This window comes from Artibeus jamaicensis, unplaced genomic scaffold (assembly GCF_021234435.1).
Source record: "Artibeus jamaicensis isolate MK-2021 breed Jamaican fruit bat unplaced genomic scaffold, CSHL_Jam_final contig_3182, whole genome shotgun sequence".
NCBI classification, from domain to species: Eukaryota; Metazoa; Chordata; class Mammalia; order Chiroptera; family Phyllostomidae; genus Artibeus; species Artibeus jamaicensis.
The window spans coordinates 1944044-1970989 of record NW_026521742.1 but is presented as its reverse complement, the minus strand read 5'-3'; the positions used below and the strand labels follow the sequence as shown (position 1 = coordinate 1970989).

The 26946-nt window shown below is 48.5% G+C and overlaps 1 protein-coding gene across 5 annotated transcripts in view; it reads left to right on the top strand.

The window, feature by feature from the left end:
- Window positions 1-26946, top strand: part of AUTS2 (activator of transcription and developmental regulator AUTS2) — a 1159817-nt gene that overhangs the window by 1068270 nt on the left and 64601 nt on the right. For all 5 annotated transcript variants that reach the window (XM_053663485.1, XM_053663486.1, XM_053663484.1 and 2 more), the window contains exon 6: window positions 8058-8109. In XM_053663485.1, coding sequence (XP_053519460.1) covers window positions 8058-8109 — 52 coding nt within the window. The remainder of the gene's footprint in view (window positions 1-8057; window positions 8110-26946) is intronic.

Here is a 26946-nt window from a genome sequence, read left to right as displayed (position 1 = left end):
TATGTTTTAAGAAATTGAAGTCCTTGCTGTTAGGAGGTTGATGGCTTCTTAAAGCCTGGTAAATCTCGTAACATTTCGCTTGACTCAAAATTGGGCTTCGTACTCTAAGGAGGAGATGCACGTTCCTCCTGTTACCCAGCCTTATCGCGTGAGCCGGACTCTCTCACGTCCAGGTTCTGGCCGCATCCGGAGCGGTTGTTCGCAGTGAGGCCTTTGTGAAGTTGGGGCTTTCGAGGACAGATGGTACAAACCACCGGCACCCCGGACTGGCGCTGTTTTGATGTCCATGTGGTTATTTTTAATGTCACTGTGGTGGTCCACACCGACAGAATGCAGTAGAAGGCACTGCCATGTACGTTGCCGCCATACCAAATATACTTTTATTTTGTTCTCCACAGTAATCAAAATATGAGTGTCATCTGTAACCATAGTAGCCAGCACGGATACCCCACATCCGGAGGGCCAGGTGCTGTCGCTGACGACAGCCCTGTGAGGTGCGGGCACCATTGTCGTCTCTTGTCACCAGTGAGGCCCCCGGGCTCAGAAACAGTAGGGCCGTGATGTGGACCAGGTGTTCGCGTTTCACCTCCACCCAAAAAACAGGTAGAAATTTGTATTTTCAAAATCTGAGGAGCTTCCAAGATGGAGCCTCATGGCCACACAGAAGCAACTCAGGCAGCGTGACAGCTGTCCCAGGGCTAGTTGGAGACAGAGTGTGTGTCCTGCGACTCTCCCACCACGGTCTTTTCAAACTACGTGGTTTAAAATATAAAAGTTCGGGAAAGTTCCTCTTCTTTTAAACCACCCAAGAATCACCCAGCACATGTTCTGTGAGTGAGGGCCTGAAGTACATCTTATTTATGAGGGAGAACACCATGAGATTAAGGAATTTTTTCTATATAAGATGCTCAACATACAGACCAGCATTTGTAACAAATATTTTACCAGAAAATGCTTAGTCTCGTTCTGGTAATTTATGATAGAAATTGAGTCAAGCCTCACATTTTAAGCTTTAAAACTCTTCCATTTTAGATGGGCCGAGAATAACTCTCATTGGTTATTAAAGCCAGTTTATCTTTATCTTGAGATACATTTAGGTATATTCTGAGATTTGAGGAAGATGACTGACTCCACATTTAAGTTAGCATGTTTGTTTTAACTTGTAGCTAGTTAATCATAAACTTGGCTAAGTAAGGTCTTAGGTCATATATCAAAAATGGATTTTTTGTTTCTGAAATAACTGATCTAATTCTGAAGAGACCATTGAGTCCATATTGTAGCGATCTGATTCTTGTCAGGGTCCCCACTCTGTAAGACTTGCTCTCCTTAAAGCTGCTTCAGAGACAGAAGGTGATGTTAGACCATTAGAGCTAGCATGCTAAACCTTCTGAATGTCACAGACTTTTGACTTTATAATCTTTAGATTAAAAATTCAATAAAGGGAAGCTAAGTTTCTCAAGGAAAAATAATAATAAATCTTGATTCTTGAAAGTCATAATGTCAGACCTTGGACCAGGATACCCAGCCTCCCAGTGTATGGATTACCCACGTGTTGTTTTTTCCTGCCGTCCTCTGCACTTCTGATGCTGCCTGTACCTATTCCCTTCCGGTTCTGACGTTGACTCCCTCCCTTCCAGAAAGGAAGGGGGAGAGAGCACCTCGGAAGCCAGTGGAGAGAGTCTGACAAGTGGAGCCGAGTGGCAGTGGTGGACCACGGTGGGGAGCAGGCTGTGTACGGGCAGGGTGCGGGGGGGCCGAACGTGGATGCTGCAGAAGCTGCGTTCTGTGGGCTCTCTAGCGGCTTGGCTGGTGGTGTTCCTGCCTTCCTCCTGATTATGGGTCATAAAAATACACAGACACATGCAGGTCTGTCCCAGGCTGTCCTCTGTGGTCGAAATCCTAATTATCAGAGACGGCAATCTAATGCAAGGCATGCTAAGTGTCAGAAATGCTACCTGAGAAAAGCACCTCAAGGGCTAAGTGGCTGTTTAGCTGGTCGCCCGAGTCGCCCATCCTTTTGTGCGTTTTTTGTTCACCCTGAGGGGGACATGGCAGGAGCTCTGGCAATTTCTTCCCTGTAATACTGATTTTATTAGGGCAACAGGACAAGAAAACCTTCCCATTTTGATTGCTCCAAAAGAAACAACATTGTAATGTCTTTTCTTGAAAATTTAATGTTTGCCTTTGAGCTATCTGGATATTGCAGAAACAGTTTCAGAAGGAATGCCCGCTGGCTGGAGGGCCTCAGCTGGTTTTGTGACATCTTATAAAGCAATAGGAAAATCCAACTCCAAACTTACACCTTCCCAGGCACCTTTTCTTCTGACTGCTCTGGAGGCAGAGAAAAGCCTCTACTACCTCTCTCTTTTTTAAACACTGTTTTTAGAAACACCATGAGGTGCTACCAGTTAGGGAGGGCATGAGGCTGGAGAGAGAGAGAGGGAGACCCTCTTATTTCCTGAATTAATTGTTTTTGGAGGTTCAAGAAAAAGAAGTGTGCCATACAGCAAGCACCCTCCCTTTCTCCCCTTGAGACATTTTTTAAGAGTGCCATGAAATCAAACAGTGACAGATGTTCAACTTCAAAGAGGTGAGGAATGGGCCTTATTGCTTTAAAGTAGTCTCCATATCATTGGCATGTGGTGTAAGTCTCTCCCCAGCCGGGTTCCTTTCCTGTCTTCTCAGCTACCATGCAGGCATGGTGGCACTGCAAGGGAAATCAGGAACTGCCAGCTTCCCTCCGCTCTCACTCCTCCCTGGTGTGCCTGCTCTACCCTGGGACCCTCCCAGTTGCAGTCTAGGCCTTATTTTTCTTTTTTTCATGTGCTGAGAAAAATCACAGCGAGTTTTCAGAGAATCTCTTCTCCCCCACTATGGCCCAGGTACTGTGGCCTAGCACCTTTACCAATCCGCTGTGGTTGGGATAGTGAGTGAGGAAGCCGGAAGTCTGCAGCGGGGGCTACCAGTGGACAGAAGAGGGCAGGGCATGCTCTGGGCCGGAGTGGGGTTCCAGGGGAAATCCACCAAAGGCCAAGTGTGTAGTCATTCAGCGCCCGCCTCCCCAGCACTAAACACAATGATGATAAATGTTAGGAAGAAAGTAATCGCTGCCCATGTAGTGAGACCGTGGCATTGCTTTATTCCTTTCCTTATGTATGTGGTGGATGCCCAGGGAACCAGCCGGCTTCACTTGGTCAGCGAATTTTAAGAATAAGAGGAGGGGGTATTTGTAAATGGCCACTTGGTGCCCTCAGTTATTCTTAAGACCTAACATATTGCATTCAGTCTTTGATGATGACGGGGATGAAGTTAAAGACCTTATGTTCTAATACTAGACTCTGACGCTCCTCCATTTTCAACAATGTACTTACTGTTTTGTATTGAGCACCTACTATGTACCAGGCGTTTCACATACATCACTTTCTTGCCTAGAGAGCTTGCTCTGTGCAGATGTCGCTGGCCTGGTTGCACTTCAAGTCCAGGCTACGGGCCTAGTGGCCTTTCCCGGCCTCGGCGCAATATTGGAAGCCCCAACTGTAGCGAGGGCGCGGGACATTGCAGTTCCCGCCATGCCCGTCCGCCAGGAAGGCGGCTTGGGGACCTGAGGCTCGAGCTGCGGGCGGAGAGACAGCTGTCGAGGTCGCACCCAGGGACTGCGCCCCCGCGGGGCCGACTGGGCGCCAGGCCGAGAGGAGAGGCGGCGAGGGGCGGGGCGCGCGGGGCGGGACGGAGGAGGGGCGGTGGCACCGGAGGCTCGGGCACCGCGCGCCGAGGAAGTCCCTCTCCGAGAGCTGCAAGCGTCTGGCGGAGGCGCGCTCGGCGCAATCGGGGAGCGAAGTCCGGAGTCAGGGGCCCCCGGTGCCGCCGCCGCCCCCTTCTGACACCCATTCAGCCAGGGTGCCCGCGGCGCCGGTGACGGCCGCTGATGGAGTTCACTTGAGCTGTTAGCCGACGGGAGAGGCAGGCGCCCGCGATCGCGATCGGAGCTCGGGCCGAAGCGCAGCCAGCCCTGGGCGCTGGCCCACCACCCGCCAGCTCCGGCCCGGAGGCGCCGTCGGCCCGGCGTAGCCCGTCCGGCGCCCCGGCCGCTGCAGCGCCCCCAGCGCGCCGCACGCCGGTGAGATTGGCCAAAAATAAAGACTCCCGGAGCGCACCCCTCCGGCGCGGCGGCGGCGGCGGGACCAGGAGCAGGCGGCCCGTGGCGCTGCTGGGGAGGCGGGCCCGGCAGTTGCGGAGCCCAAGGCTGCCGCCGGGGAGAAGCCGCCGCCGCCACGGTGCGCCCTCCTCCTCCTCCTCCCTCTCCCTCCTCCCTCCCTCCGCACATGGTCTCCTTTGTCCTGTCGCCGCCGCCGCCTCGCTCTTAGCTCCGCGCGCCGCGGCCGCGGCTCGGGCCGCTCCAGTCTTCTTCGTCCGCCCGCCGGCCCGCCCGGGACGTTCCTCGGGTCCCTGCAATTACCTGCCGCCCCCGCGCTCGGCAAGAGCGGCCCGAAGGCGGCGGGAAGCGCGGCCCGGTGCGTCCCTCCCGCCACAGCCCCCGCCGCCGCCCTGCTGGCCCGGCCGCTCTCGGATGTGTGCGCGGCGCCAGCTCCCGCCGCCCGAAGCTGTGGCTCCGGTACGGATCTGGTTCGTGCATCCACTTCAGACTTTCGCTAGGACGGCAGGAGACTCTTGCGAACGGAGCCCAGTCGGAGTTGGGCGTTTTCTCTTCGCGTGTTTGGCTGGTTTTCCCCTGGTCTCTGACGACTCCCCATTGTGAACCCTGCTAAGGAACCCAACCATGAACTTGGGGCTGACAGGACCACTTAACCCTTTGCGACCAGGTAATGCAGCCCTGGGGGCACAGCCCCTCGCCCGCCGCCCACGGTCGGAGGGGAGGCAGCCGGGTCCGGGGTCTTTTGTTGCGGCGGCTCAGCCTGCGGGCCGGGGCAGCAGGGCGGGCTCCCGGCGTCTGGCGCGACGGAGCCCCCTCGTCGGCTCTCTGCCCCGCGCTCTCCTGCACCCGGGACGCCCGCCTTTGTACTTTCCTCATCGGCCCGTGGCTCGGCCCGGGAGCAGCAGCACGAGCGGCCGGAACTGCTCTGGCGGCCCGAGGGCTGCAGACTTTCCTGGGTCTTCCCCGCGCGCGGGGCGCCGCCGGACCCGGAGCCCGGCCGGGGCCTGCGCGACTGGGGCCGCAGACCTTGGCGTTGGGCTGCGCGGTCCCGCGCTAAGGTCGGATCCCGGCCCGCACACGGTGCCAAAGAGAAAGGAGACCTGGGCTCGGGATCGGCGGCAGTTTGGGAAAGAACTCGCGCTTAAGTTTTGGGGAGGTCTCCCTTTTCTTTTTGAAAACTCCTTCTTCCTGCGGGTGCGGAGGGCTGCCCCCCAGCCTCCGGCCGAAGGAAATTCAGGGGGACCCCGAACCGGAGCGGCTGCATCCCACCCGCTTCTGCACGAAAGGCTTTTACTGGTTTCCCTCTGTTCTTTCCTTCAATTTGTTTGACTTATTTAACTTTTCTTTAAACAACCACGGCGCCTAGTAAATTTTTAGTAATAAAAAAATCTGCGCTCTCCTCAAAAAGCAACCAAAAAAGCTTTCTTTTTTTTTTTTTTGTATCAATGTTTTACATGTAGCCACTTAAGACCTCATCCTCCATCACCGAATGATGGGGATGAAACGAAATGACGAGCAAAATCTAAATAAAGGTCTTTAGCATGTGAAGGTGCCCTGCGTTACAAAAGAGGGGAGAAAGGGTTTCGTTCCTCTGCAGACTCGGCGCGCACCGCGTTTCCATATGTCGTTCCTGACGTTAAAAAAAATAGGAAGATAGTCCTGGTATATAAGGAATTGGAGATTTTTTTCCTAAAAACAGTAAAAATGAAAACATCCCAAACATTAAAACTCAAGGAGCCAAATAATTTGCTCAAATGCTTTAAAAGTGTAAGTAGAATTTGGAAAGTTTACGGAGGAAAAGCAAAGAATTTTCTTGTAGTTTCCACTTAAGACTTTGGGTAAGAAGCTCTTTTCTAACTCTCAGGGCAGCGGTCAGCCACAGTTTTAACCACCTGAATGGAAGAGACGAGGCATCCAGGGTCCTTTTATGATCAGCCAAAGCCCCATCGCGATCGTTTTCTTCTGGGTGTTTCTCTGTGGCGGCCTTGTTGAGACTCCTTTCCCCAGCTGCAAGAGGCATCTAGAGGCTTTGTGACATGTATCAGAAAATTAAAGGGCTGCAAAAGCTTTTATTAGAAGGTGTATTCCTAAGCCTCTCTGAATATCCTGTCAGACTTATTTCTGTCATAACTTACTGGTCGGCATCATAATAATCACATCTAAGTTTTGCTTCAGACGTAGGATCCCTCAACCACTTACTTGAGAACACAGCTTGTAGCCCAGTGGGGCTGACAAAGGTGGCAGCCCCGAAGGAGGGTGTGGAAGACAACCAGAGGCCCTGTCCGCCTTCACCCACGGCCTCTGTCCTACACCATCTTTCTCACTGACACACAGGCCAGTGCAAATCAAAACTCAGTCAGGAACCATTTCCTTTCCTTACCTGTGCCTTTTGCTTTGCTTTGGGGGTGCAGTCATTCATTTTTATATTTCTTTGAGCCAGTTAGGCTCATTGTAATAAGTAATTCCACAATCTGCAAGGGTTATTTTAATCTGAAACAATGATTTCATTAGCAGATTTTTTTCTTTTAAGAATATCAGCTAGAGTTTATTTTTAAGCCATTAATTTAATATAGCCATTTCAATTAAAATCAAATACAGTTTTTCATCAAAGAATGGTGAAATACTCCTCTCTAAGTTTTTACCTGGGAAACTCACATTATCTAGAAATCTCAATTTTCCGAACCACCCCTGAAATTGGAAAATTAGAATGAAAATAAAGGGAAAAGTAGTCATAATAAAAATATTTTATGTCTTCCTGTATCACTTGCTTTGAGAACTAGAACATGGTCCCCAGATGTGCACAGGAACATCTCATCTCTGTCAGCATAACATGGAAAAACTAAATGGAGTATTTTCTTTGTCTCTGAAACCCAGCCCCAAAGTCAGAACACGCTGTACTTCAGAATCTCCCCTTCCTCTATTTTCTACCTTTCTTTCTTTTTTAAATGTATTCAACATTCTGTGCTTTGCTTTGTCAAACATACATCTCTATAAAGTGTGAAAGAAAGATAAGTGGTTTCTTACAAGGATTCAGTGGCCAAAACAGCATAAATGTAACATAGCCATTATAACTTTAAGTGTAGACAGACACATCTTCAAATTAAATAGTAAGGGTGCTTAGTTTTTAATTTTTTAATTTTTCAAGTTCTAGAATTATTCGGTCCTTTCGAAACATTATTTTCCTACAAAGTGACTTCATTTTTAGTTTCTAGAACATTAGTGTATATAATTTAGACTAGCTTTACTCTCGCTGTTTCAACGGGCTTATTTCACCTGCCTTAAGCCGGTGTAATAATTAGCACACACAATCTCTAGAAAATGGAAGGGAAATTATGCTGGTGGCATGTGCACTGTCGGTGTTGGGGGCAGCTCAACTTGCTTGGTTTCAATACCAAGGTCATCCTGGGTACTGTAAGGGGCAGGAACCTCAGGGTCACCAGATGAGTAGTTTTATACATTAATTCCTGGGAGCGCTAATCGACACTTTGTAGTGAGAAAAAGCATGGCATTAAATAATAGGCATTTCTGGATTGTGAAAAGAAAATTGAAAAATAGGCATGTCTGCAAATATGAAAAAAGTAGCATTTCCAAAATAATGATCTGTCAACGAAATTGCAAAATCATTACGTGAACGAGCTGAATTGCTTTGTGTATCATCTCATAGAAATATGTTTTGCACAGATAATACATCTAATAAGGACACGTTTTTAAAGCCAGATTTTTTCCCCCAGCAAAGAGCTGTGCGCAGGTCTCTCTCACGCAGTCACCTAGCACCACCTTATGGAGGATTGTGGAAATGGTTGCTTCCCCTGTTGGCTTTTCTAAAATGCGGATGTAAAATAATAGTAACGAAGGTAGAGACAACAATAATGTCACATTTTTTTTCTCCCTTCTTGTTTTTCAGGCATCAGATGCCAGCTCTGAAAAACTCTTCAATACTGTCATTGTAAACAAAGGTAAGACTCCAATTCTGAGCAATGGCTCACATATTTTTACATTTGTGTCGTCGTCATCATTGCCTAGGAAGGCAGACTAAATAACAATGTGTCTTTCTTTTTTCATTCTGGAATTGTTATATTTTGTGGTTTGCTTGAGACAGATGCTATATTCTTGTGTGATATATTAAAAACCATTTATTTTAAAGAATACATTGAATCTGTATTAAAATTGATTTGGCTAAAAAGTCACAACTATCTGTGTGGCTTTAATGTAATGTAGGAGGCAATAATGGAGAACAGTAGTTCTCCAAACGCCTTAACTTTATTGTTAGTTATCAACTACCCAGTAGTGGGAGAGTTGTAAATAGCCGATTTGTGCTGCAGACTCTAATAACCAGTGGCTGTTTAGTATTCACAATATTATGGCCATAAACCAAGCCTTACTCTGCTGTGGGCTTTCTGTAAAGTTAATAAACGAGCAAGAGGGCAAAATTTAAATATGTGCTCTCCCATTAATTTTTTCTAAACCGCAATACGCAGAGTTAGAGAGGCTAATGATATAGCAGTACATTAAGGGAAAACTTAATCTTAAATCATTGCCAATTGATTTCAGGGCAGTTTTCATTTGTAGCAGTACTGTTGGAAATAATGAAATTTAAGGTAGTGTCTAATGAGGGGCTTTACAAAGGTGTATGCTTTGAAAGGTATCGATTATATAAACTATTTGACCTTTTCATCTCCACTATAGAACCTGATGTAGGGGCGTGCATGATACTTGCGGAAAGAAGGTGGGCTTTTCTCTGGGAATCTCGTTCTGTGTTACCTGGACGACACTGGGCCGCGCCTGTGCAAACTTGGGCCTTCATAAAGTGAAATTTGAAATCACTTCAGCATCCCATAGTTGCCTGGGCTAGCATTTTTTGCTGGGTGGTTATCAAGACGCATTTTCAAGTGCAGTTACTTTTGGGCTCCCGTGCTATGTTAGAGGTAGAACAAACTGCAATTATAAATAGTGCATTATGTTTAGAGTTCCCTTGAGGTGTATGTGCTTATGTCAGTGCTGTTACTCCCAGAATTATTGTCATATTGAATGTTATCCCTTTTTTTTTTGCATAATGGAGTATTCCAGTTTTATATTGCATCATATTTTTGATGGAGTGAAAGTTTGTATGAATTTGCTAACATAACACTAACAGCTCAGTAAAAGAAGGTATGTGCCGTTCATGTCATACATTACTCATATGTAAAAACTCGTAATTGTTTATTCCTCATTTTGATGGTGGCGAGGACTGGTAGACCGGGGTGCCTCTGTGTGGAAGGCGGGGCGGGGTGGTAAGAGGAGGAGAAGCGGGATGGGCTAGTCACCAAAAGGAGGTGTTCTGTGTTTTGGTGACTCCCAGGCCCCAGCCCCTCCCAGGATCTCCAGTCCCACGTGACTGGGTCTTTTTTTTTTTGGCCTGTTTGCTATAAAGCTTTGGAATGTGTCCCGCTCTCTGGAATCAGCCCGGGAAAGCAGGTTGGCTCAGGGACCTGCATTTAGGCCGCCGCTGCCCTCACCAGGCTGAAAGGCTCTCTTCAAGGCTGGCAAAGAGTGATTGATGATGAGGAGCGCCCCTCCGCTCCTTGCCTCCTGCTCTGCCCCCTGCTCTCCCTTTTCCAATCAAACATTTCCCACATTCTTATTTGTGTTTACTTACAGAGTGTGATTTGTGGCATCTATTTGGTTGTGAATAGTCACCCCCTGACAGGGTGCCTTTCTCCTGAGCTGCTTTTCTGGGGGTGATTTAGTTGCCTTAAAGGGATTAAGGTTTCTTTGTGAACACTAAAATCAACATAGGCTTTTTCTAAGCTTTGCTTGGGAAACCATACACAAATAAGCATTTTAGTTGATGGCAGATTATGCCTTTGCCCCTTATTTCCATCAAAATAGTCTTTCTTTTCTCCTCCTGAGTTGCCCCTTAATGCCTTATGCTAATTCCTGTTGGTAACATGAATGACAAGAGGCTGAATCAATGCAAATCCAGGTGCTGCAGACTAGACTGACTGGTGTCCAGCCCACTCCCCTCCCTTGGGAGAAGGAGATTAAGGGGAGCTGGAAAGGGGTGGGGGGTATGGGGACATTTTTGTTAAGGGGATTAGTATTCAAACTGCTAAACTTCAGGAAAACAACTTCAAAAAGCGATTCATTGTGTAGTGATAATGTCAACAATGGCTTCAAGACAGGTGCAGAGAGTCTCGAGATATGCTCTTGATTTTTGGTCTGTTTTCACTCCCGGGTAGTGGCAGTATTTATGGGATGGATGGTTGACAAGGCCTTCAAGGAATTGTCAGCTTCCTGCACGTCAAGTTCAAGTTCTGCAAAGCAGCCTGCCTGCCTGCAAGTCAGATCTCCTGTCTCTGTCCAGTATTCTTAGCTAACAGCAATAAAAAGCATCGTAAGAAAGGGCAAACTTACACCAGGTAACAAACACGACTGGGAAAACCTTCAAAGCCTCCGTGTATTGAACTGTCGAACAAGCATGCAGGAAAGCTGACACGTGTATTTCTGCACCTCCAGATGTTTAAAGCTGCACACCCCCTCTCCAGCTCCAGAGTTCCTCAGTGCTCCTGCCTCAGAGGAGCCTGGCTGTAAGCCGCTGCCCAGATGAGATTATGCTGCTGAGCCCGGTGGCGGGCAGATTTGGACCATAAAATTTCACTGTGGGAGGGCAGTGTTAATCTCACAGACTGATTGTGGTGGGGGGCTTGGTGGAGGGGGGCACAGCTTTGATGTGTGGATGTTGGAGATGAAGCTCCAGGCCGAAGCAGCAGGGCCCGTGGCTCAACTCCCATCAGTCTGTAGGTGAGCTTGAATAGGTCATGTAGCCTGTTCAGGTCAGCATTTTCAACCATAGCGAACCTCCCAGTCAGTCCTAGGCCCCACATCTCTGGTGGGGATTTTTTGTAACAGTTAGTAGTTAGGTATGATGGCTATGTCTTCTATCACTTCTGCCCATTGGTTTTATTTTTGACATTCTCTGTATTGTGGGGTCCCTCCAATTTAATAGAGAACTAGGAAGGTTTTCTGTTTCGGTGTTCCAAGTCATTGCTTTCTTCTGACAACTTTTATTTCTTATTTTAAAACAAATGAATCAAGCAGTGAGTGCACGCATGCACCCATGACAGGCGGGAAGCTGCGTCTCCAAAGTGCAGGGCTTAGGGCTGTAGTACACATAAAAAAACAGTTTCAGTTTAATCAAGGTCATGGTTGCCTTATTGAGTTTTTATGTGTTTAAATGTTTACAGGATGTTCATGTGCATTTTATGAATCCTTCTGTCTTTGTGACTCAACCATCTGCCAAAGAAAAAATGAACTTTCCCAGTGAGACAGAGATACACAGAGAGTGACTTCTTGTCCGTGCTGAGTTGGTTGAACTGCTTAGGGGGCAACAGGCCTTCCACCCAGAATGCTGGAGTGTTTGTCCTTAAAGCTACTCTCCAGTCCACTCAGTGTGGCCGGCAGTGTGCGGTGGTGCCCTTTCTTACCTACCACAGGCCCTACTACTTGTCTGGTTTGCCACTTTGATATATAGACAGAAATGCAGAAGATGAGTATTTTGCTGCCTGTGACCATCTTGCCCAGATAAGTTCATCTCTTTTAAACTCTGAAATTGCTTCAGGGCAGAGCTCCCTGGGGAGGAAAAAAGCAGGGCAGCCCTACCTGGGAGGAAGGGTAAAGGTAGTCTCTGGAGTCCTTTGCTTACATACAGCCCCCGGGTGGTTTCATGGTCTGGGTTAGGGGAGGAGAAAAGGACCCTTTTTGCCCCAGAGCCCTCGTGTCCAGAATCTGTCCTGTAGGCAGGGCAAGTTATAAAGCACAGGTGGCCGGGAGGTGCAGTTCCCATCTGGATTTTCTTACCGCTTCTTCTCCACCGCTGTCACTGTCGTCTCACACTGTAGCCTTGGGCCCTCCTGCGTGAGCTGTTAGAGAGCTGAGCCGGCTGAGTGGGCATCTCTGAGGTGCTGAGGTGGGAATGACCCAGGGAGGGCGGAAGCTGCTGGCCTGTGCTCCCCCTGCTGTGAGCACCCAGGGTCTGCCGAAAAGGGTGAAGCAGAGCAGCAGCCACGCAGCAGCCACGCAGCAGCCTAGGTCGGCCCTGAGCTGGGGGGATCCCTCACTCACTCCCCAGGATGAGGACCAGATGGCGCCCTGGGGCCACCGGAGCTCTCTCAGATCCAGGTGCCTCTCCTCCTTCCGGCCCTACCAGGCCTACTGGTCGTCGGTGCACCTGACCTCTTCTTGGGGTCATTCTGTACTGAGACTTCCCATGGGACGCAGGGGAGGTCAGAGTCTTTAGGCCAGTGGGGCTTTCAGTATTTTTGACAGTGTGGTTTTATGAGCGGTGTAGAAAGAAAACCTGGCTGAAAAGTCGCTCGAGATTTGAGGAGAGACCAGGTGTCAGACATGTTACTAGAGATATACCTGTTGGGCGTGCTGAGGTGCAGTAACTGGGTACCTAATACGTCCTTTAATGGAGAAGATCTCACCTCATTCAGTAGTTTAGGCATGAAAGGGAAAGTCCTTGGTTTGGTGACTGAAAAGCTAAGTTATATTACCACCAAGGCCACCACTGACTTGAGAAAAAAACCCTCTTCTAAAATATTTCTGTGCTTTTTATGCAAGTGAAAATAATGCAGTTGATGATAGGATAGCTTTCTTTAAAAAATTATTTTTAAATGTAAAGTTTAAAACCCAATCATAACGAACATAGAGACCATTTACAGTTCCCTGCAGCGTCCTGGGTTTAGTGGTCACGGGCCCAACCTGAAACATTCTCGAAGTGCCCAAGAGCCCATGTCAGCCTCTGTGCATTAGCTGCGTTTTCCTACTGTCTTAAATCTTAGGTAAGGGGACCTTGTTGGCTGTCATGCATTTTTCGGTTTTCTTTCTCTCCTCCTTTTTAAATACTTTTTCAGAGCGTTGTGTGGGGGAGGGGGGTCTTTAGGAGATAGAGACGTCTGGTGTGTGGAGAATTAAATACTATTGAAGGGTAATTGGTCCTTGATGGGAGACAAAGGAGCTATGAGTAGATGAGTTCCTCCTCCTGCCCCGTACTGCAAATAGCATGCAATCAGCTCCTTTTGTTATGGAAATTGACCTTCCTATAGAAGCCAGGCTCTTATGTACAGAATTTGCCATATAGAATTATTGCTCAAGGATCTTGGAAACAGATGCCTTGTACTGTTAATGTGAAACAATTAGTAAGAGTCTAAAATATTCCATGTTGTAAGAAAGTGTCTCCCTTTGAGTATTTTCCCATCAGCTCTACCTGGTCTTTCCCTGACCTTACCGTTTACTATGGTGGGGAAATCCTGGGTGAACATTGGATCCCATCACTGGAGGTTTAGTGAAAAAGGTGGAAGAGTTTCCAAACATTCAAACTGATCTTTATGATGTCTTCTGTGTAGAAGCTTCACAGTGATGTCACTTTTCCAGGTAAAACTTGGGCCTGATCACCTGGAGCTGGTTACAATGTAATAGGTCCCTCTTTTAGCGAAGTAAGCCAACATTACTTTGCTTACTTTTGAACCCAGTAACAAAGTCCTTTGCTTACTGGATTGAATGATTGCCACATTTTGACATCTTTGAACGGTGGACTGGATTGTCCTCTGAAAGCCTTTTCTCCACACTTGGCAATATGAGCTAAAGAGCTTGAATATTGGCCAGCCCCTCTTCGCAACTCATTCACATTCAGGGTTTGGTTTGATTAAACAAAATGGCTGAGTATTTGGTTGTCTGAGAAAGTAATACACACTCATAAGGAGACAGTTGGAATAAAAAAAAAACCCATCAAATCAGTCTGGAGAGTCTTTAATGGGACATGTTAAACGAGAAAGGGCCTCCTCCCGTCACACCCCTGACCCCGGGCGTGGAGACTGTCCTGTGTGAAGGAAGCCTGTGGCCAACCCACCGCCTCTGGATTGTTTCTAGTTCCTGACAACTGCAGAAAAATGGTGTTTTCTCTGAAAATGTATGTTTATTTAACTAGGTTTCTTTTTTGCTTCACAATCTGGATTCCATTCAGTCAGTTACCACTCCAATTAACTAACAATTATTTAACATTAACAGTAATTACAGACGCCAGTTAAGCGCCTACAGATGTCAACTGTTAGCTTTGTACCTAATCACTCAATGAAATGGAGAAAGTTCAACAAACATCAATTAGCCGAGCAATTAGTATGAGTTAGGAAAGAGCATGTTATCATGTGTGAGCTGATTCAATTTATTTTATTTTGGCAGTAAAACACACACAGGCAAGCGGCAATAAGTTCCTCAGATAAGATAAAACTCTATTGTTTTGCAGCTTACATAAGACTTCTCTGCTTTCCTGTGCATAAGTCAAATACACTCTTGCCTGGAATTTATTTAACAAGCAAAATTTGTCTCAATTACTCAGAAAGCCCAGCAGTGCTCAGTCTCAGGAAGCAACTTTGGTGAATTATGAATCCAGTGAAGATGCTGTAAAAGGACCCGTCAGAAAAATGCAGCAGAGAAATGATTGACTCCTACACAAGTAATCTCCATGCCTTTTGGATTTTTACTGGCTGGTTCCTGAACCTGTGGCGGAGCTGGTGCGACAGTGACTTTATTAATTTCTTGGTGCCTGCGCTGCTGCTCGGCTGTCTTTGATTTAGCCCAGGGCCACCATCAAGGTGTTTCACTACTTGCCCAGGCTGTGCCTTAAAAAAGTAGAAGTGGCTCTATGGAAGACCCACTTGGTGAGTTCACCAAAGGGATTTTGGCCTGAGTTCGAGGGTCTGTGCTACCCCCCGCACCCGCCCCCACCTGATACACGTGACTTCCATTGATGGCCGAGCGTGCCTGGACGTACTGGGACAGTTCAGTTGAAGGCCTGGCTCTGCGAGGTAGCCAGGCACCAGTATTTGGAGGCTCAGTTTACCTCCTCGTGGAAAGCTGGCCGCAAGTGGCTGTGCCTCTGGTTCCCCTCATAGGAAGGATTTCCTGCCAACTCTGGAACCTGAGGATAGGCATGGACGGAGCCAGTCGCTCCCAGGGTGCTCCGCCGGTTCGCTGTGATGTTGTGTGCAGAATCTTCCCCTTGAATGAGCCTCTCAGCAACTCTGAGAGTTGAAAAGTAATGTTCTGCCATCGGAACAGCCTAAGAGAAGAGTCGCCGTGTCCCACGTGCTTTCCCACTGTGAACCTTTTGTGAGTGTTCAGCAGTACAGCGAACAGTGGGCTGTCACGGCTGGTGCTTGAGAAGTGTGTTTGCCCTTCTACAGCGATTAACAGAGTCTCTGCCCTTTTGGGGGCTTTTGCAGATTATGCAGCGGAGGCTATGACAACAAAGGTCTCATATTGAGTGTCAGCTGTGGACCAGCTGCAGGTCTCCTTGTTCAAGACCCAGGTTCAAGGAGCAACACCCATCCTTCATCATTACTTTGGTCTAGGGAAAAGAGGAGAGAGAGTCAGAACCATGGAATGTCTCTTAAAGTTTCAGCTTGGATGTGGTGGGTGGCATTTCCAGCCATCTCATTGGCCAGAACAAGTCCCTAGGGCTTTTCCTGAGGTGTTTTGTGTTCCCTGGAGGCTGGGAAGAACTTTTTCTGAGCAGGCGCGGCTGAAATCATCCAGGTTATTGCATGCACACCGCACCAGGGCTCAACTTGAGGCATCTCTGATTTTCCCACCTTCTAATAAGATGATACGTCTCCACATTTCTACTCTTCCATGCCCATTCCTGTGCCCGTAAGTGGACTGATCTTTCATTTTCGGCCAGATTTCATTAGCAGTGATTTAGGATTTTCAGACTAGAGCACTGCCTCAGCACCGGGTGGTATCAGCCTGAGGCCCAGTTTGGGGCTGAGGCGGGAGGGGGCCTGCTAATAAGGGGCGGTCTCGTGTGGGCGCTCCAAGCCTCCCTGGCCCCCGTAAACCTTGTCTTATAAAGGGAGAGGTTGAGAGCACATCACTGCTTTTCTAAGAGTCCTTTTGAAGAGGGAAATGCCTCAAGTGTGCCGGCTAATAGACTGATGTGGGAGGCGGTTATATTTGGATGCCTTTAAAAGCCACTTGGAAAACATTTTCCCCCTCTTATCTATCACCTTTCACATCTCTCAGCAGAGTAACACTAAAACCTAATTTTAGCCACAATGACATCATTTTCTCATTATCTGTTTATAGCTGGGAAAGGCCTTTCCATAGTAAAGCTCTTCTTCCTGAAAGCCCAACTATGTAATTCCTCTTGTTTTAATATCAATTTTGCATGTTCCAAATGTGGACTTCTTGGGTTGATCTCTTAAGTCTTCTTTATTCATGAGCTTTAACTGTAAACTTTGGTTTGAGGAGGAGTCTTCTGAAATCAGATCGTCATCCGTTAAGTAAATGACGTCAGTGTCTATTCCATTTATCCTTCATTTGGCGGGAAGTGAAAGCCGGGTCGAAATTAGTCTTTCATTCAGCACATCTTGTTGAGCCCTGAGTGTGGAAGAGGCTCGGGAGATCCAGCAATGAACAGGTCACATTAAACATACAGCTAGAAAAGTAGGAGTTTTAAACGTATTTTAAAATTCAGAAAGGGACTTTGTAAATGGTGTCATGGGGAAGAAGTCACATGCTAATTTTTTGAATGGCCTTCAGACTTGGTGAGGAAAGCTGACTGAGGTGAGCCCGAGGGACAGGTCAGCGAACCGAAAGCGGCCGCTCACACTAGAGGGCGGAAGATGTTGCCCTTCAGAGAGCCCCAGAGTTCACTGTTAGACCCAAACCTACCCCCTGAGAGTTTTCCACCTGAACAACGAGTGCTTTTGTTAGTTAATTAAACTAATGAAAAGTTTGGGGGGAGCCCAGTACAGTTCTGTGTATGGCATATTGATACCCCTTCCCCCCTTTTCCATGTTTCTGCAAGGTAGAAGTGATTGCTTAAGTCCTTGCCGAATTGGCCCGCTGCAGGGAGGTGACCGGAGGGGTCACGGTAAGCTCTGCTTGTGGGAAAGGAGCATCAGGGCTCAAGTCAGAGCTGAGCCGCTTGTAACCATCAACAGATCACCCCACTGGACTTGTTGTTCTCTCTGGTAACGGGAGAAAGTTGGATGGACTCCAAAATCCATCAGGGTCTAAAGGCCGAAGCTTGCTTTGAGTGTCTAGGTCTGTGTACAGGCTGAAGCTTGTGTGGAGGGCACGCATTTTCCTAGACAGCTGGGAATGAGACCGTGAACCCTTGCCTTTGAAAGGAGTGGTGCCTGGTAGCCCCTGCTGACTTCAGTCCTGAATGTGTGGGGGAGAACGGGGCCATATAAACCACTCTCCTCTCCAGGAGACTCCATCTCTGTAAGAAAGAGCTCAGAGGTAAGAAGGGCTGAGTCTCAGGGGTTGGGGCAGAGGTGGGGAGAACAAGGTTCTACAATTTGAATACCAGCTGCTAGGTATTAACCTGCAGAATAAGAATAACAATACAGAGTCCTTGTCTGCTGGTCTGCGTTTTGAGAGGGCTTAAAAGAGGTGTTTTATCTGCTTAATACATGTTTATAAAACCCCACTGGGTAAAGAATGTAGGTGCCCCTTCCTGTGTAATTGACTTCGGTGGAATGACTGACTACTCCCCAGGCAGGGTGGGGCCAGGGGGCAGACAGGGAGAACAAGCAGAGAGGTCCTGCTTTTGAGCACCCAGGGGCAGGCTGCCAGGTGGCGGCTTTCTTTATGAAGTAGCTGACTCATTCTGCCAGTGTGAATTGAAATGGGGCTTGGATGGACCATTCTAGGTAATCTAGGGAGTGTCACCGCCTCGCCATCCATCTCCAGCTGTCAGCAGATTCATACACCAAGCAATTCATCAGAGCTCTGCTTCTTCCGAAGTTAATCTAGGCCTTCTCGACTGCAGCAATCTCCTTCCTACTTTGCCTCTGCCAGAAGGTGAAGATAATGGCAGCTTCATTGCCTCAGCTCCACACTTGCTGTTTGCTGGATTTTAGCTTCATTCACAGTCTTTCATGCCTGTTGGGGGAAGGTTGGTTTTAGAGTAAAGAAAAAGAAGTAATACTCCGGGCATCTTGGCGTTCCCCCCCAGAGGACACACACTACCACCGGGAACGCGTTTAAGGAGGAGCCGGGTAATGTCTGTTACCACATCCGTCCTGTGTTATTCAGGAGCGTTAGGTCGGTCTGGGCCGGCTCCCTGTCTTTCTGAGCCTGATCACTGTAGAAAGGAAGAGCGTCACCGAGGAGACACTGAGGATCTTGGAGACAAACCCCTGGATTAGCTACAGGGGCACAGCTGCCATGCGCTTGGGGCAACTATTAGACTATAAACTAAACTTTGTGGGTTTGTTTTTGCAGTTGGCTGTGGGGGCCGCAGTGCCCTGTATAATGATGGCCTCCTCCCAAGATGTGAGCCATCGATGAATTTGATTTTGAAGCCCAAGGGCAGTGGTGGAAACTCCCACCTTCCCTAGGCGGGCTGGGGGTGACTGGTGAGAGGATGGCTGTCCAGTTCTGTGCCTCCTCACCACCCACGGGTAACCGATGTGTGATGAGCCGCAGACCCCCCGGCCAGGGCCGCCCCCCAGAGCACTCCGTGGCCGGCTGGTGCCTGGGTTCGCGCTCTCCTTCCCAGGACCCTCTGGCTTTGCGGGGAGAGCTCCTGCACCTCCTCCTTCTGTGTGAGCTCCAGGACAGACTTGAAAACTGCCTACTCTAAGGGGTTTTCTAGCATTTTAAAAGTTAAGGCTGACTTTCTGAGCCTTTCTCAGCAGCTTGCCAGGTATCTTATCTTATTCAAATATCCTAATTGCTGCTCAGGCTTCTCGGCTGCACATCATCCTAGCGCGTAACTGACAAAATAGACCTTCACCTGAGGGCCTCATTATGCTTCCTGCCTGTGCGTCAGGCCAAAAATACCTCCACAATACCTGCCCGACATCCTGGGCTTCCAAGTGACAAACAAATAATTGGGCGAAACAAACCCTGGGTGCCGAGCAGCTGCCACCGGTGTCGGAGCACAGAGGAGTCCATGGCAATAACAGTCACGGCGCTGCCGGGTTCGTGTCAGAGCAAATCTTTGAACAGTGGGTTGTGCTGACACCAGAGAATGACAGCCTTGGAAATGGCATGCTAGTTACTGCTGCAAGTGAGGCCTCTCATGTAGACCGTGACAAGCAGCTGTCATTTCCATACAGGTGAACAAGTGACATCCAGGAGTGGGGAGGGCGGGGGCAGGCAGGGGAGCTGTGTCAGGGGCCAGGTAAGCTGGACCGCTGAGGGAGGAGTCCCAGATACTGGTCACCATCAGCACTGTGTCAGAAGCTGGTCTGAACACACACACGCGCGCGCGCACAGGTTCTATCTTTAATTTCTTAGGGCTCATCTGAGACGTGGCTACAAGAAATGCTGTGTCAGCTTTTTGAGGATCGGGCCACAGCTATGCTGCCAGTCCAGTGCCCAGCCCAGCGCCCAGCCCAGCTGACTTAAAGAATTCACTGAAAGGACTTTTCACTTTGCCTCTGGGCCCTCCTCATCTTGATGCATCACAGATTTGGTTTCCGGGAGCAGAGCTTAGTTTTAGTGGAAGAGGCAAAGTCTCTGCCAAACGGGAACTGATCAGCTGGAATTTGGTGCAGGATTGGGTCTAGACCAGTGGTTTTCAAAGTGGGGTCCCTACACCAGCAAGGTCAGCATCCCCTCAGGAATTGTTAGAAGTGCAAAATTCATACAGCTGGAACCTCTGGGGTGGTTCTAGGGTGATTCCAAAATCTTTGGCTGATTCTGATGCAGATGGCCGCTAGTCTGGCTGCAAGGAAGAACATTTGGACACTGGGGTTTCTGTGAGTGCTCTGTGAGATGATACAAGGATCACTCAGTGAAGTCCAGACTCTTACCAAACAGGGAGTAGGCCCGCTCATCGTCGGGCAGCCTTCGTGTTTGTTTATTTGTAATACCAGATGCACTGGGTCTGTTGAAAGCTGCACTGTGGGCCTGCCGCTGGACTCAGTTGCCTGTCACCGTGGATTTCCAGTCCTTCGAGCTCTCCAGCTTGGTGAACTGGGTGGCTGGCAGGTGCGAGGCCTGTATTCAGAGCTACGGTATAAAGTGAAGCTATCTGCCCTGAATGGAGTTTGGAACCATGACCTCGGGCCAGTGTTGTACTATAACCAGCTGAGCTAACTTGCTCAACTGCTTCTCAAAGACAAACTGTTCTATTTAGTTCCTGGTTGGCAGATGCTGCATCACAAATGCCCCCTTGCCATCTGTATGAAGGGTTATCACCATACAGAACACGTACCTACTGAGCAAGTGTGCTGTGATTACCAGTAACTCTTTTGTAACCAAAGTACTACATGGCTTCCCTATTAAACTGCAAAGGCTAAGATTGTAGAATAATGAACACCAATGCTTTAAAATATTTTTCCCTTACATGCAAAATATTATAAAGTGCTAAGGCTACACAATTACACCTACATTGGGCTTTTCCGAAAGCTGTAATTCCGTAAGACATTTCAGCAAGTCGCCTGAATATTAAAGCTTTTTAGGGTGTCCCTCAATAATCGGCATCCCCAGAACAGGGCGTGTGGAGCTCGTGGTTCACGAACTTGAGCCTGCATCAGCATTACCGGAATTATTATCAGCACACAGACTGCTGGGTCTCACCACCAGAGCTTTGGAGTCCATGGATCTTAGATGAGGACCAAGGACTTGCATTTGCAACGATGAACCAGGTGATGCTGATACTTCCGGTCCCAGGGGCACACTCTGGGCTTCCTGTGTGGTAAAGCTTCCCAGATTTAAGTGCCTTTTCCAAGGGCGACTATCTGAACTGAGAAGCAGCTCACGGTCTTAGGAAATAGGTCTTTACATATGAAATGAAATGCACATATGAAAGTGAATTCAGTTGCATGATGGACCCCCACCAGGACCTTTTTAAAACATGAAAATTGTTCAGCTTCGACGTAGAGACTGTGAGAATGAACCCTTGTGTATACCCATTATCCAGATTCGTATTTACCAGGTTTTCGCCACAGTTGTTTGTAGGTGAGAAGACAGACAGGGATATCTCTTCTCTTTTCGTCGTTGTTGACATTAAAGCACATGTCAAGCAGCAGGTCATTTCACATGCACCTGCTTCAGGGTACATCTGTTTTTTTAAAGTGTGTTCCTGCATAACCACATTCTGTCATCACAGTCTAACCAAACATACAGTGATTCCGCAGCATCATCTAATACCCATCTGTAATCCTGTCTCCCTAGTTGTCTCACAGGTGTCACCTTACATAATATGCTCCCTTCTGGATACACACTCGGGTCATGTATTACTGATTTTAACTGAGAGCGTCCACCCTCTCCCGGGCCTCCCATTCTTTTCAAGTCAGTGGCTTGTTGGGGAAACCAGGTCAGCTGCTTTGTAGACAGTTCCACATTCTGGAAGCCCTTGGAGTGTCACTGACTTTGTTCCTCTGTCCCTCACGTTGCCTATAATGGGAGTTTGGCCCTAGAGCCCCAACTAGATTTAGATTAGACTTTCCAGCAAGAAAACACCACAGACGTTGCCAAGGGCTTTGTGCTGCCTCACATCTGAGGACCCACCGTGTCCAGAGGCCTGTTTTAGTGATGCCAAGACTGTTCAGTAACTTCTGCTTGTCATGGCCTGAAACCCACGTTGTCAAGCTCCCCCTGCCCCCCAACTTTCCTCTGCTGGTTCCATCCACTGAGGACACTTGCCTGATCCAGTGTTTCATGAGAGATGGCAAAAGGGTGGCTCCTCCGTAGTCCCTCCGCGTTTACTGGCTGGAAGGGTGTACAACAGCGCTCTCCTTCATCAACCAGAGCTCTTTGTTATCCTCAAATGCAGTCAAGGGACACGCAAGATAAGTGTTTCATTCTTTTCTTTCAATGGCAAGTTCTCAGAGCCAGAAGTTAGTACCCCTCTAGGAATTTTATTATTATGTCTATATTCCTCTCTGTTTACATTTCTCTTACAATAGCTCTAACCCATGTTTTTAATTTTTCGAGCCTTTTCTTTGGTGGTATGTGTTTATCTGTGGAAGGGACAAAATATCTAAGAACGAGAATGCTCTCTGAAAGAGCCACGTCAAATGAGTTTAGACACACGCGTGCGTGTGAATTTAAAGTCATACCTGTTTGTCACAGCTCTGCGGAAATGCCCCGTCCTGCAGGGAGCCCTGCCCGCTCCCTGGGACTGGAACGTGCCCTGCAAGCTGCCCTTCTCTCTAGAGAGGAAGGGGCGGCCGCCTCACCCACGTCTCTCATTCCTCCCACCAGCTCTCCCATGGGGGTCAGCAGGCTACTTTCCGTAAAATGAGGGTTCAGTTTCTGTTTGTTGAACCTCAGGCAGTTAAAGTGTAACATCCTATTTCAAACCTTGGACTGTACCTTATAGTGGGAGGGTCTAAGTGACTTGATAAAAGACAGTTCGGAGAAGTTTGGATCTTAATCATCAACTCAGTTGGCATTGCTCAGTGACCTGATGATCCCAGCTGGGCATTTTTCTGGAAACGCCCAGGAGGCTGTCCACGTCTATCGAGTGCGTGCAGGGTGCCAGGTTTCTCCATGTGCTGCTTGTTTAATTCAGACAGCGGCCTGTCCAAATAGGTGTTTTACATGTGAGGAACCTGTCCTGTGATGATGGGTGACAGCCAGGTTTTCTGTCCCAGCCGCCTGCTCTTTCTGCCTTTGCCAGCCCAGCCCGAGGGGGTGGGGGCGGGGGCTGTAGTGAACTGGAAGATGCCTGCTGTGCACAACACCGCCCCTCGTTCAGCCTGAACAGTTAGCCTTATATTTAGGTCGAAGTACTGATTCCAAGGTTCTAGCCCGGGAAACCAGGGAGAGTGGAGTGGGGAGGGAACAGCCTCGCGTTCAGCACAGGCCAGATATATTTAGCCACTTAATTTTATGGAAGTGTGAAATTTAAACTTAACCTCCCACAAAAGTAGATTTTCTATATTTATAGGATTAGGAAGTTGTATTGCTGATTATTCAGAATCAAACTGGAAAAGCTGTACAGGAATTTCAAGTGATAGGACAGCAGTTATGACTGAAAATCTTAGTGAAGTTATTAAAATTTTTATTCAGAGCTTGCCATTTTATTTTATGGGGAGGGGTAAGGAAGAGTTTATTGATCAAGACGGCTTCACACAAGTAGATGGGAGAACTAGCTCTGAAATCTATCTTAAGAGAGCCCAGAAGTCAGGTGTGTTACGTATCTGGGGAAGGGAGCGCGGTGAGGCAGAGGTGGGTGGGGACTGGGGCCAGCCAGACACCAGGAGGAGGGACAGTGTGAACCTTCGCCTGTTGGTGCTGTCTGTCTGTGTGTCTGTCTGTGGCAGGGAGAGAAGGGGGTTTCCCAGCGGGATAGCACGCATCCCTACGTGAGCCTTTTTTTAATTTTTGTGAGGTTTTTTGTTTTTGTTTTTAAATGAAGCCACATAGCCCAGCCCTGGGTTTTGTGGTAGCAAAAGTGCAACAAGTCCCCGCTATTCACCCATGTTTTGTGCGACTTGCTCCTCAAAGAGCCTTAAGCCCTCACCCAGCCCACTTAATGTCCGGTGCTCATCTTTGGCTCTCCGTGGGTAGTGACGCCTCTTTGGGCAGAGTGTCATTCATTGTTAAGCATCTTTTACTCTTTAGAAAATGCTACCCAGTGGCCTTTGAACCCTAAAGTGCATTTTTCTTCTCAACGCACCGTTGGCACACTCATCCCTCTCCCACCTACTTGCCAGCTTCCTTCCCAGGTGACTGTCCAGTCATCTTACTTCTTCCCCTCCTGCCCCCAGCTGCTGAGTGTCCGGAGGAGGCAGATTACTGGGCTGGTGGTTCTGCGGACGTCTGTGCTCCAGCCTCGGCTGGACACTGAAAGCCTCTGCCAGGGGTGTCCCACCTTTTGGCATCTCTGGGCCACACTGGAAGAGGAAGACTTGTCTTGAGCCACACATTAAATATATTGTGACACATAATCACAAAAAAATCTCATAATGTTTCAAGTAAATTTACGATTTTGTGTTGGGCTGCATTCCCAGCCGTCCTGGGCCACCTGAGGCCGTGCCCCTGATAAGACCATCCTCCCACCCTCCCGCTCCCTCCTTCATCCACTGACTGTCATTGAAGTGACAGCGCGCGGGCCTCTCCCACCCTCGCTCTTCCATCCTCAGGGCCCGTCCTGCGTCCACCTCATCCTAGCCCAGCCCACCCGAGACCTTTCTGAGGAAGACCAAGGTCCTCTGTTGGGGAACAGCGTCTGTTTCCTCCTCCAGACCCAGAAGGTCTCTTCCTCTTGACCAAGAAGGAGCTGGGACCTTTGCCTCCTTCCCCTGGCTGGCTTCCCAAGTTAGTCTGACTCTTCCATCCTGGCTCAGCCCTCAGTCTTTCCTTTCTTGCTGGCTTTTTATTTCCTTCAGTCTCTTAAGAGTACTCTTAGCTTAAAAGGCAAGCAATACAATAACCCGAGATTATGAACAACAGCTGTAACCCTGCTTCTGTTTTAGGTATTTAAACAAATAAGCCTTTTTGGGTATGTTTCTCTCATCCCTCCTTCCTATAAAATACCTTGCAGTCACATAGCCTCCGAGTGGTAATTATGGTGACTGTCTCACTGTCCAGACCAGGACACTCTCGAAAGGGAGACCGTTCTTACTACTTAGGACAGCAGGTTTAACCCTGGACTGTCCGCATGCTCACCTTAGTGATAATCCAGGTTCTTTCACAGTTTGTTAAAGTGCCTTAATCCACTAGTGAAAGGAGCTAACATTTACTGAGTACTGAACTATGAACCAGGCTGTGTTCTAATCACTTTATACAGATTAATAGCATCCTCATGGCATCCTGTTAAAATAGATAGTGATGCTAACACCACTTTGACTGTGGGGAAACAGACACAGAGAAGCTGAGCAAGCTGTGCAAAGCTCTGCCCCTCCTTACGGACTTTCTCCTCACTCCAGGCTAACCAGCACCGCCCCCCCCACACACACACACACACCAGGCAGTCCTGTCTGCTGCACCATCAGCAGAGTTTCCCAAATGCCTATCTAGTTGGAAGGAATGTACAGTGTGGACAAGAGTATCACCTTCTGAAGCAGTTGTTTAGGGTTGCTTGGCTAGAGAGGACCCGCAACACCAGTGAAAAGCCTAATCCTTTTCTCAGAGGAGCCTGGAGGGACCTGGGCCAGAGCAGGTAGGGTTTACTGTATCACTGTTGCTTTGTAAAACAGATTTTAAAAACAAAGGAAAATCTTGCACCCCACAAGATGAAATCCTGGGACTTTTTTTTTCCTGCTGGTTTGTTCTCATCCCCAGAGGTCATTTAGGGTGGTGTTACCTAAGAGCTGGAGTTAGCTTGCTGACTGGATAAGAAGCTGTAAAGTTCGTGCTCCTGCCTAGGAAAATGGCATTTCATCTCACAGGAGAGTTCCTGCCTCCTCCTCTGGCCTGACATCCCGTCGCCCCCTTACTCTCCCTTACCTTCACTGCTTGCCTCCCCCGGTTTAAAAAAGTAGCCTGAAAGCCTTTCCTGCCCAAATCTGAAGCCTTACCCCATGCAGTTTATTAGAGGCAGATCAAAAGTTCAACCTGAAGCTTTTTTTTTTTGTCTTTTAATGCCATCAGGCTGACAGGAGAACAGGAGGATTTACTGAAACCTAAACTTAACTTTGTTTGCTCTAATAGTCACCAGACTCAGAGTTTACAGAAGTGGTAAGTACTCCCGCTGCCTCAGGGGGTACCTTGCGGGTGTGAACATCAGGTCTTTCAGTCCAGTCTCAGAGTTGCAAGTCAGCCCCAGCCCAGTCAGTCTGTTGGGATTATGTGGTGCAGGGGGGGGGGGGGGGGGTGGAGAAAATGCCTGAGAAAGCTGCTTCAGAGCTTTTCAGCAAAGTGTCTTCCTTCGTGGGTCTGAAGGGTGTTGAGGAGAGGAAAGTGGTTGCCAGGCATCTTCTTCCCTCCCATCCATGTTCTCTCTCTCTCTCTCTCTCTCTCTCTCTCTCACACACACACACACACACACACACACACACCCTAGTTATCCTGGCCACCACACTTCTTCCCCAAGGCATCCATGCCTTCCCTCTTCCTATTTCTCACCAGGCCAGGTCCGTTAACCCTTGTAGAACTGCTGTTGGGGTGACAGCAGCTGAGGAAGTTCATCCATAGTGGTTTCAACCCCAGCTCCTTAGGGTGCGGCTCTCCTCTCCTAAAATAGGCTTTTTGCGAAGAGCTTTCCACTCCGGAGGAAATCAGGTCAAGCTCGAATTTCTCTGGATAGAAATGGTATGTCCCGTGACAGCTGATGACATGAGGAAACAGCTGGTGTCTGACAAAGTAGAAGAGTCTTCAACGAGAGATCAGGAAAGGGGTGTTTTTTGAGGTAATGTGCAGGTCCAGGGGAAGCAGCCATTACACCTCCCCGAGCTCATTACATGCCTAAATCTGGAGGATTCCAGTTGAAAACCAAAACCACTTGCAGTTTTCAAGCAGGGATCTCTAAGACATTCAGTTCTACAGTAACAACACCACCTGCCGAGTCCCAGGAATATGGCCACTGCTCGGCTGGGCTCTTTGTATTCATTCTCTCTACTGGGTGCAAGGGCCCTGCAAGGCTGGTGTTGTAGCTGCTGTGCAGAGGCTCAGAGAGAGTCCTGCTGAAGGCTACACAACTGGCATGTGTCGAGGCCAGAATTTCATCCATGTACCCACTCACCCCCTGATGAGATAGATGTCTGGTTGCCTCTTTATGCCCAAGACTGTGTGCTAGGACCAGGGCTCACTGAGACAGACGAGGCTTGCGGTCTAATGGGGCAGTCAGGTAGTGACTCCAGGTCTGCCGGGCCATGGCCTATTTTCTTCCTCACTTACAA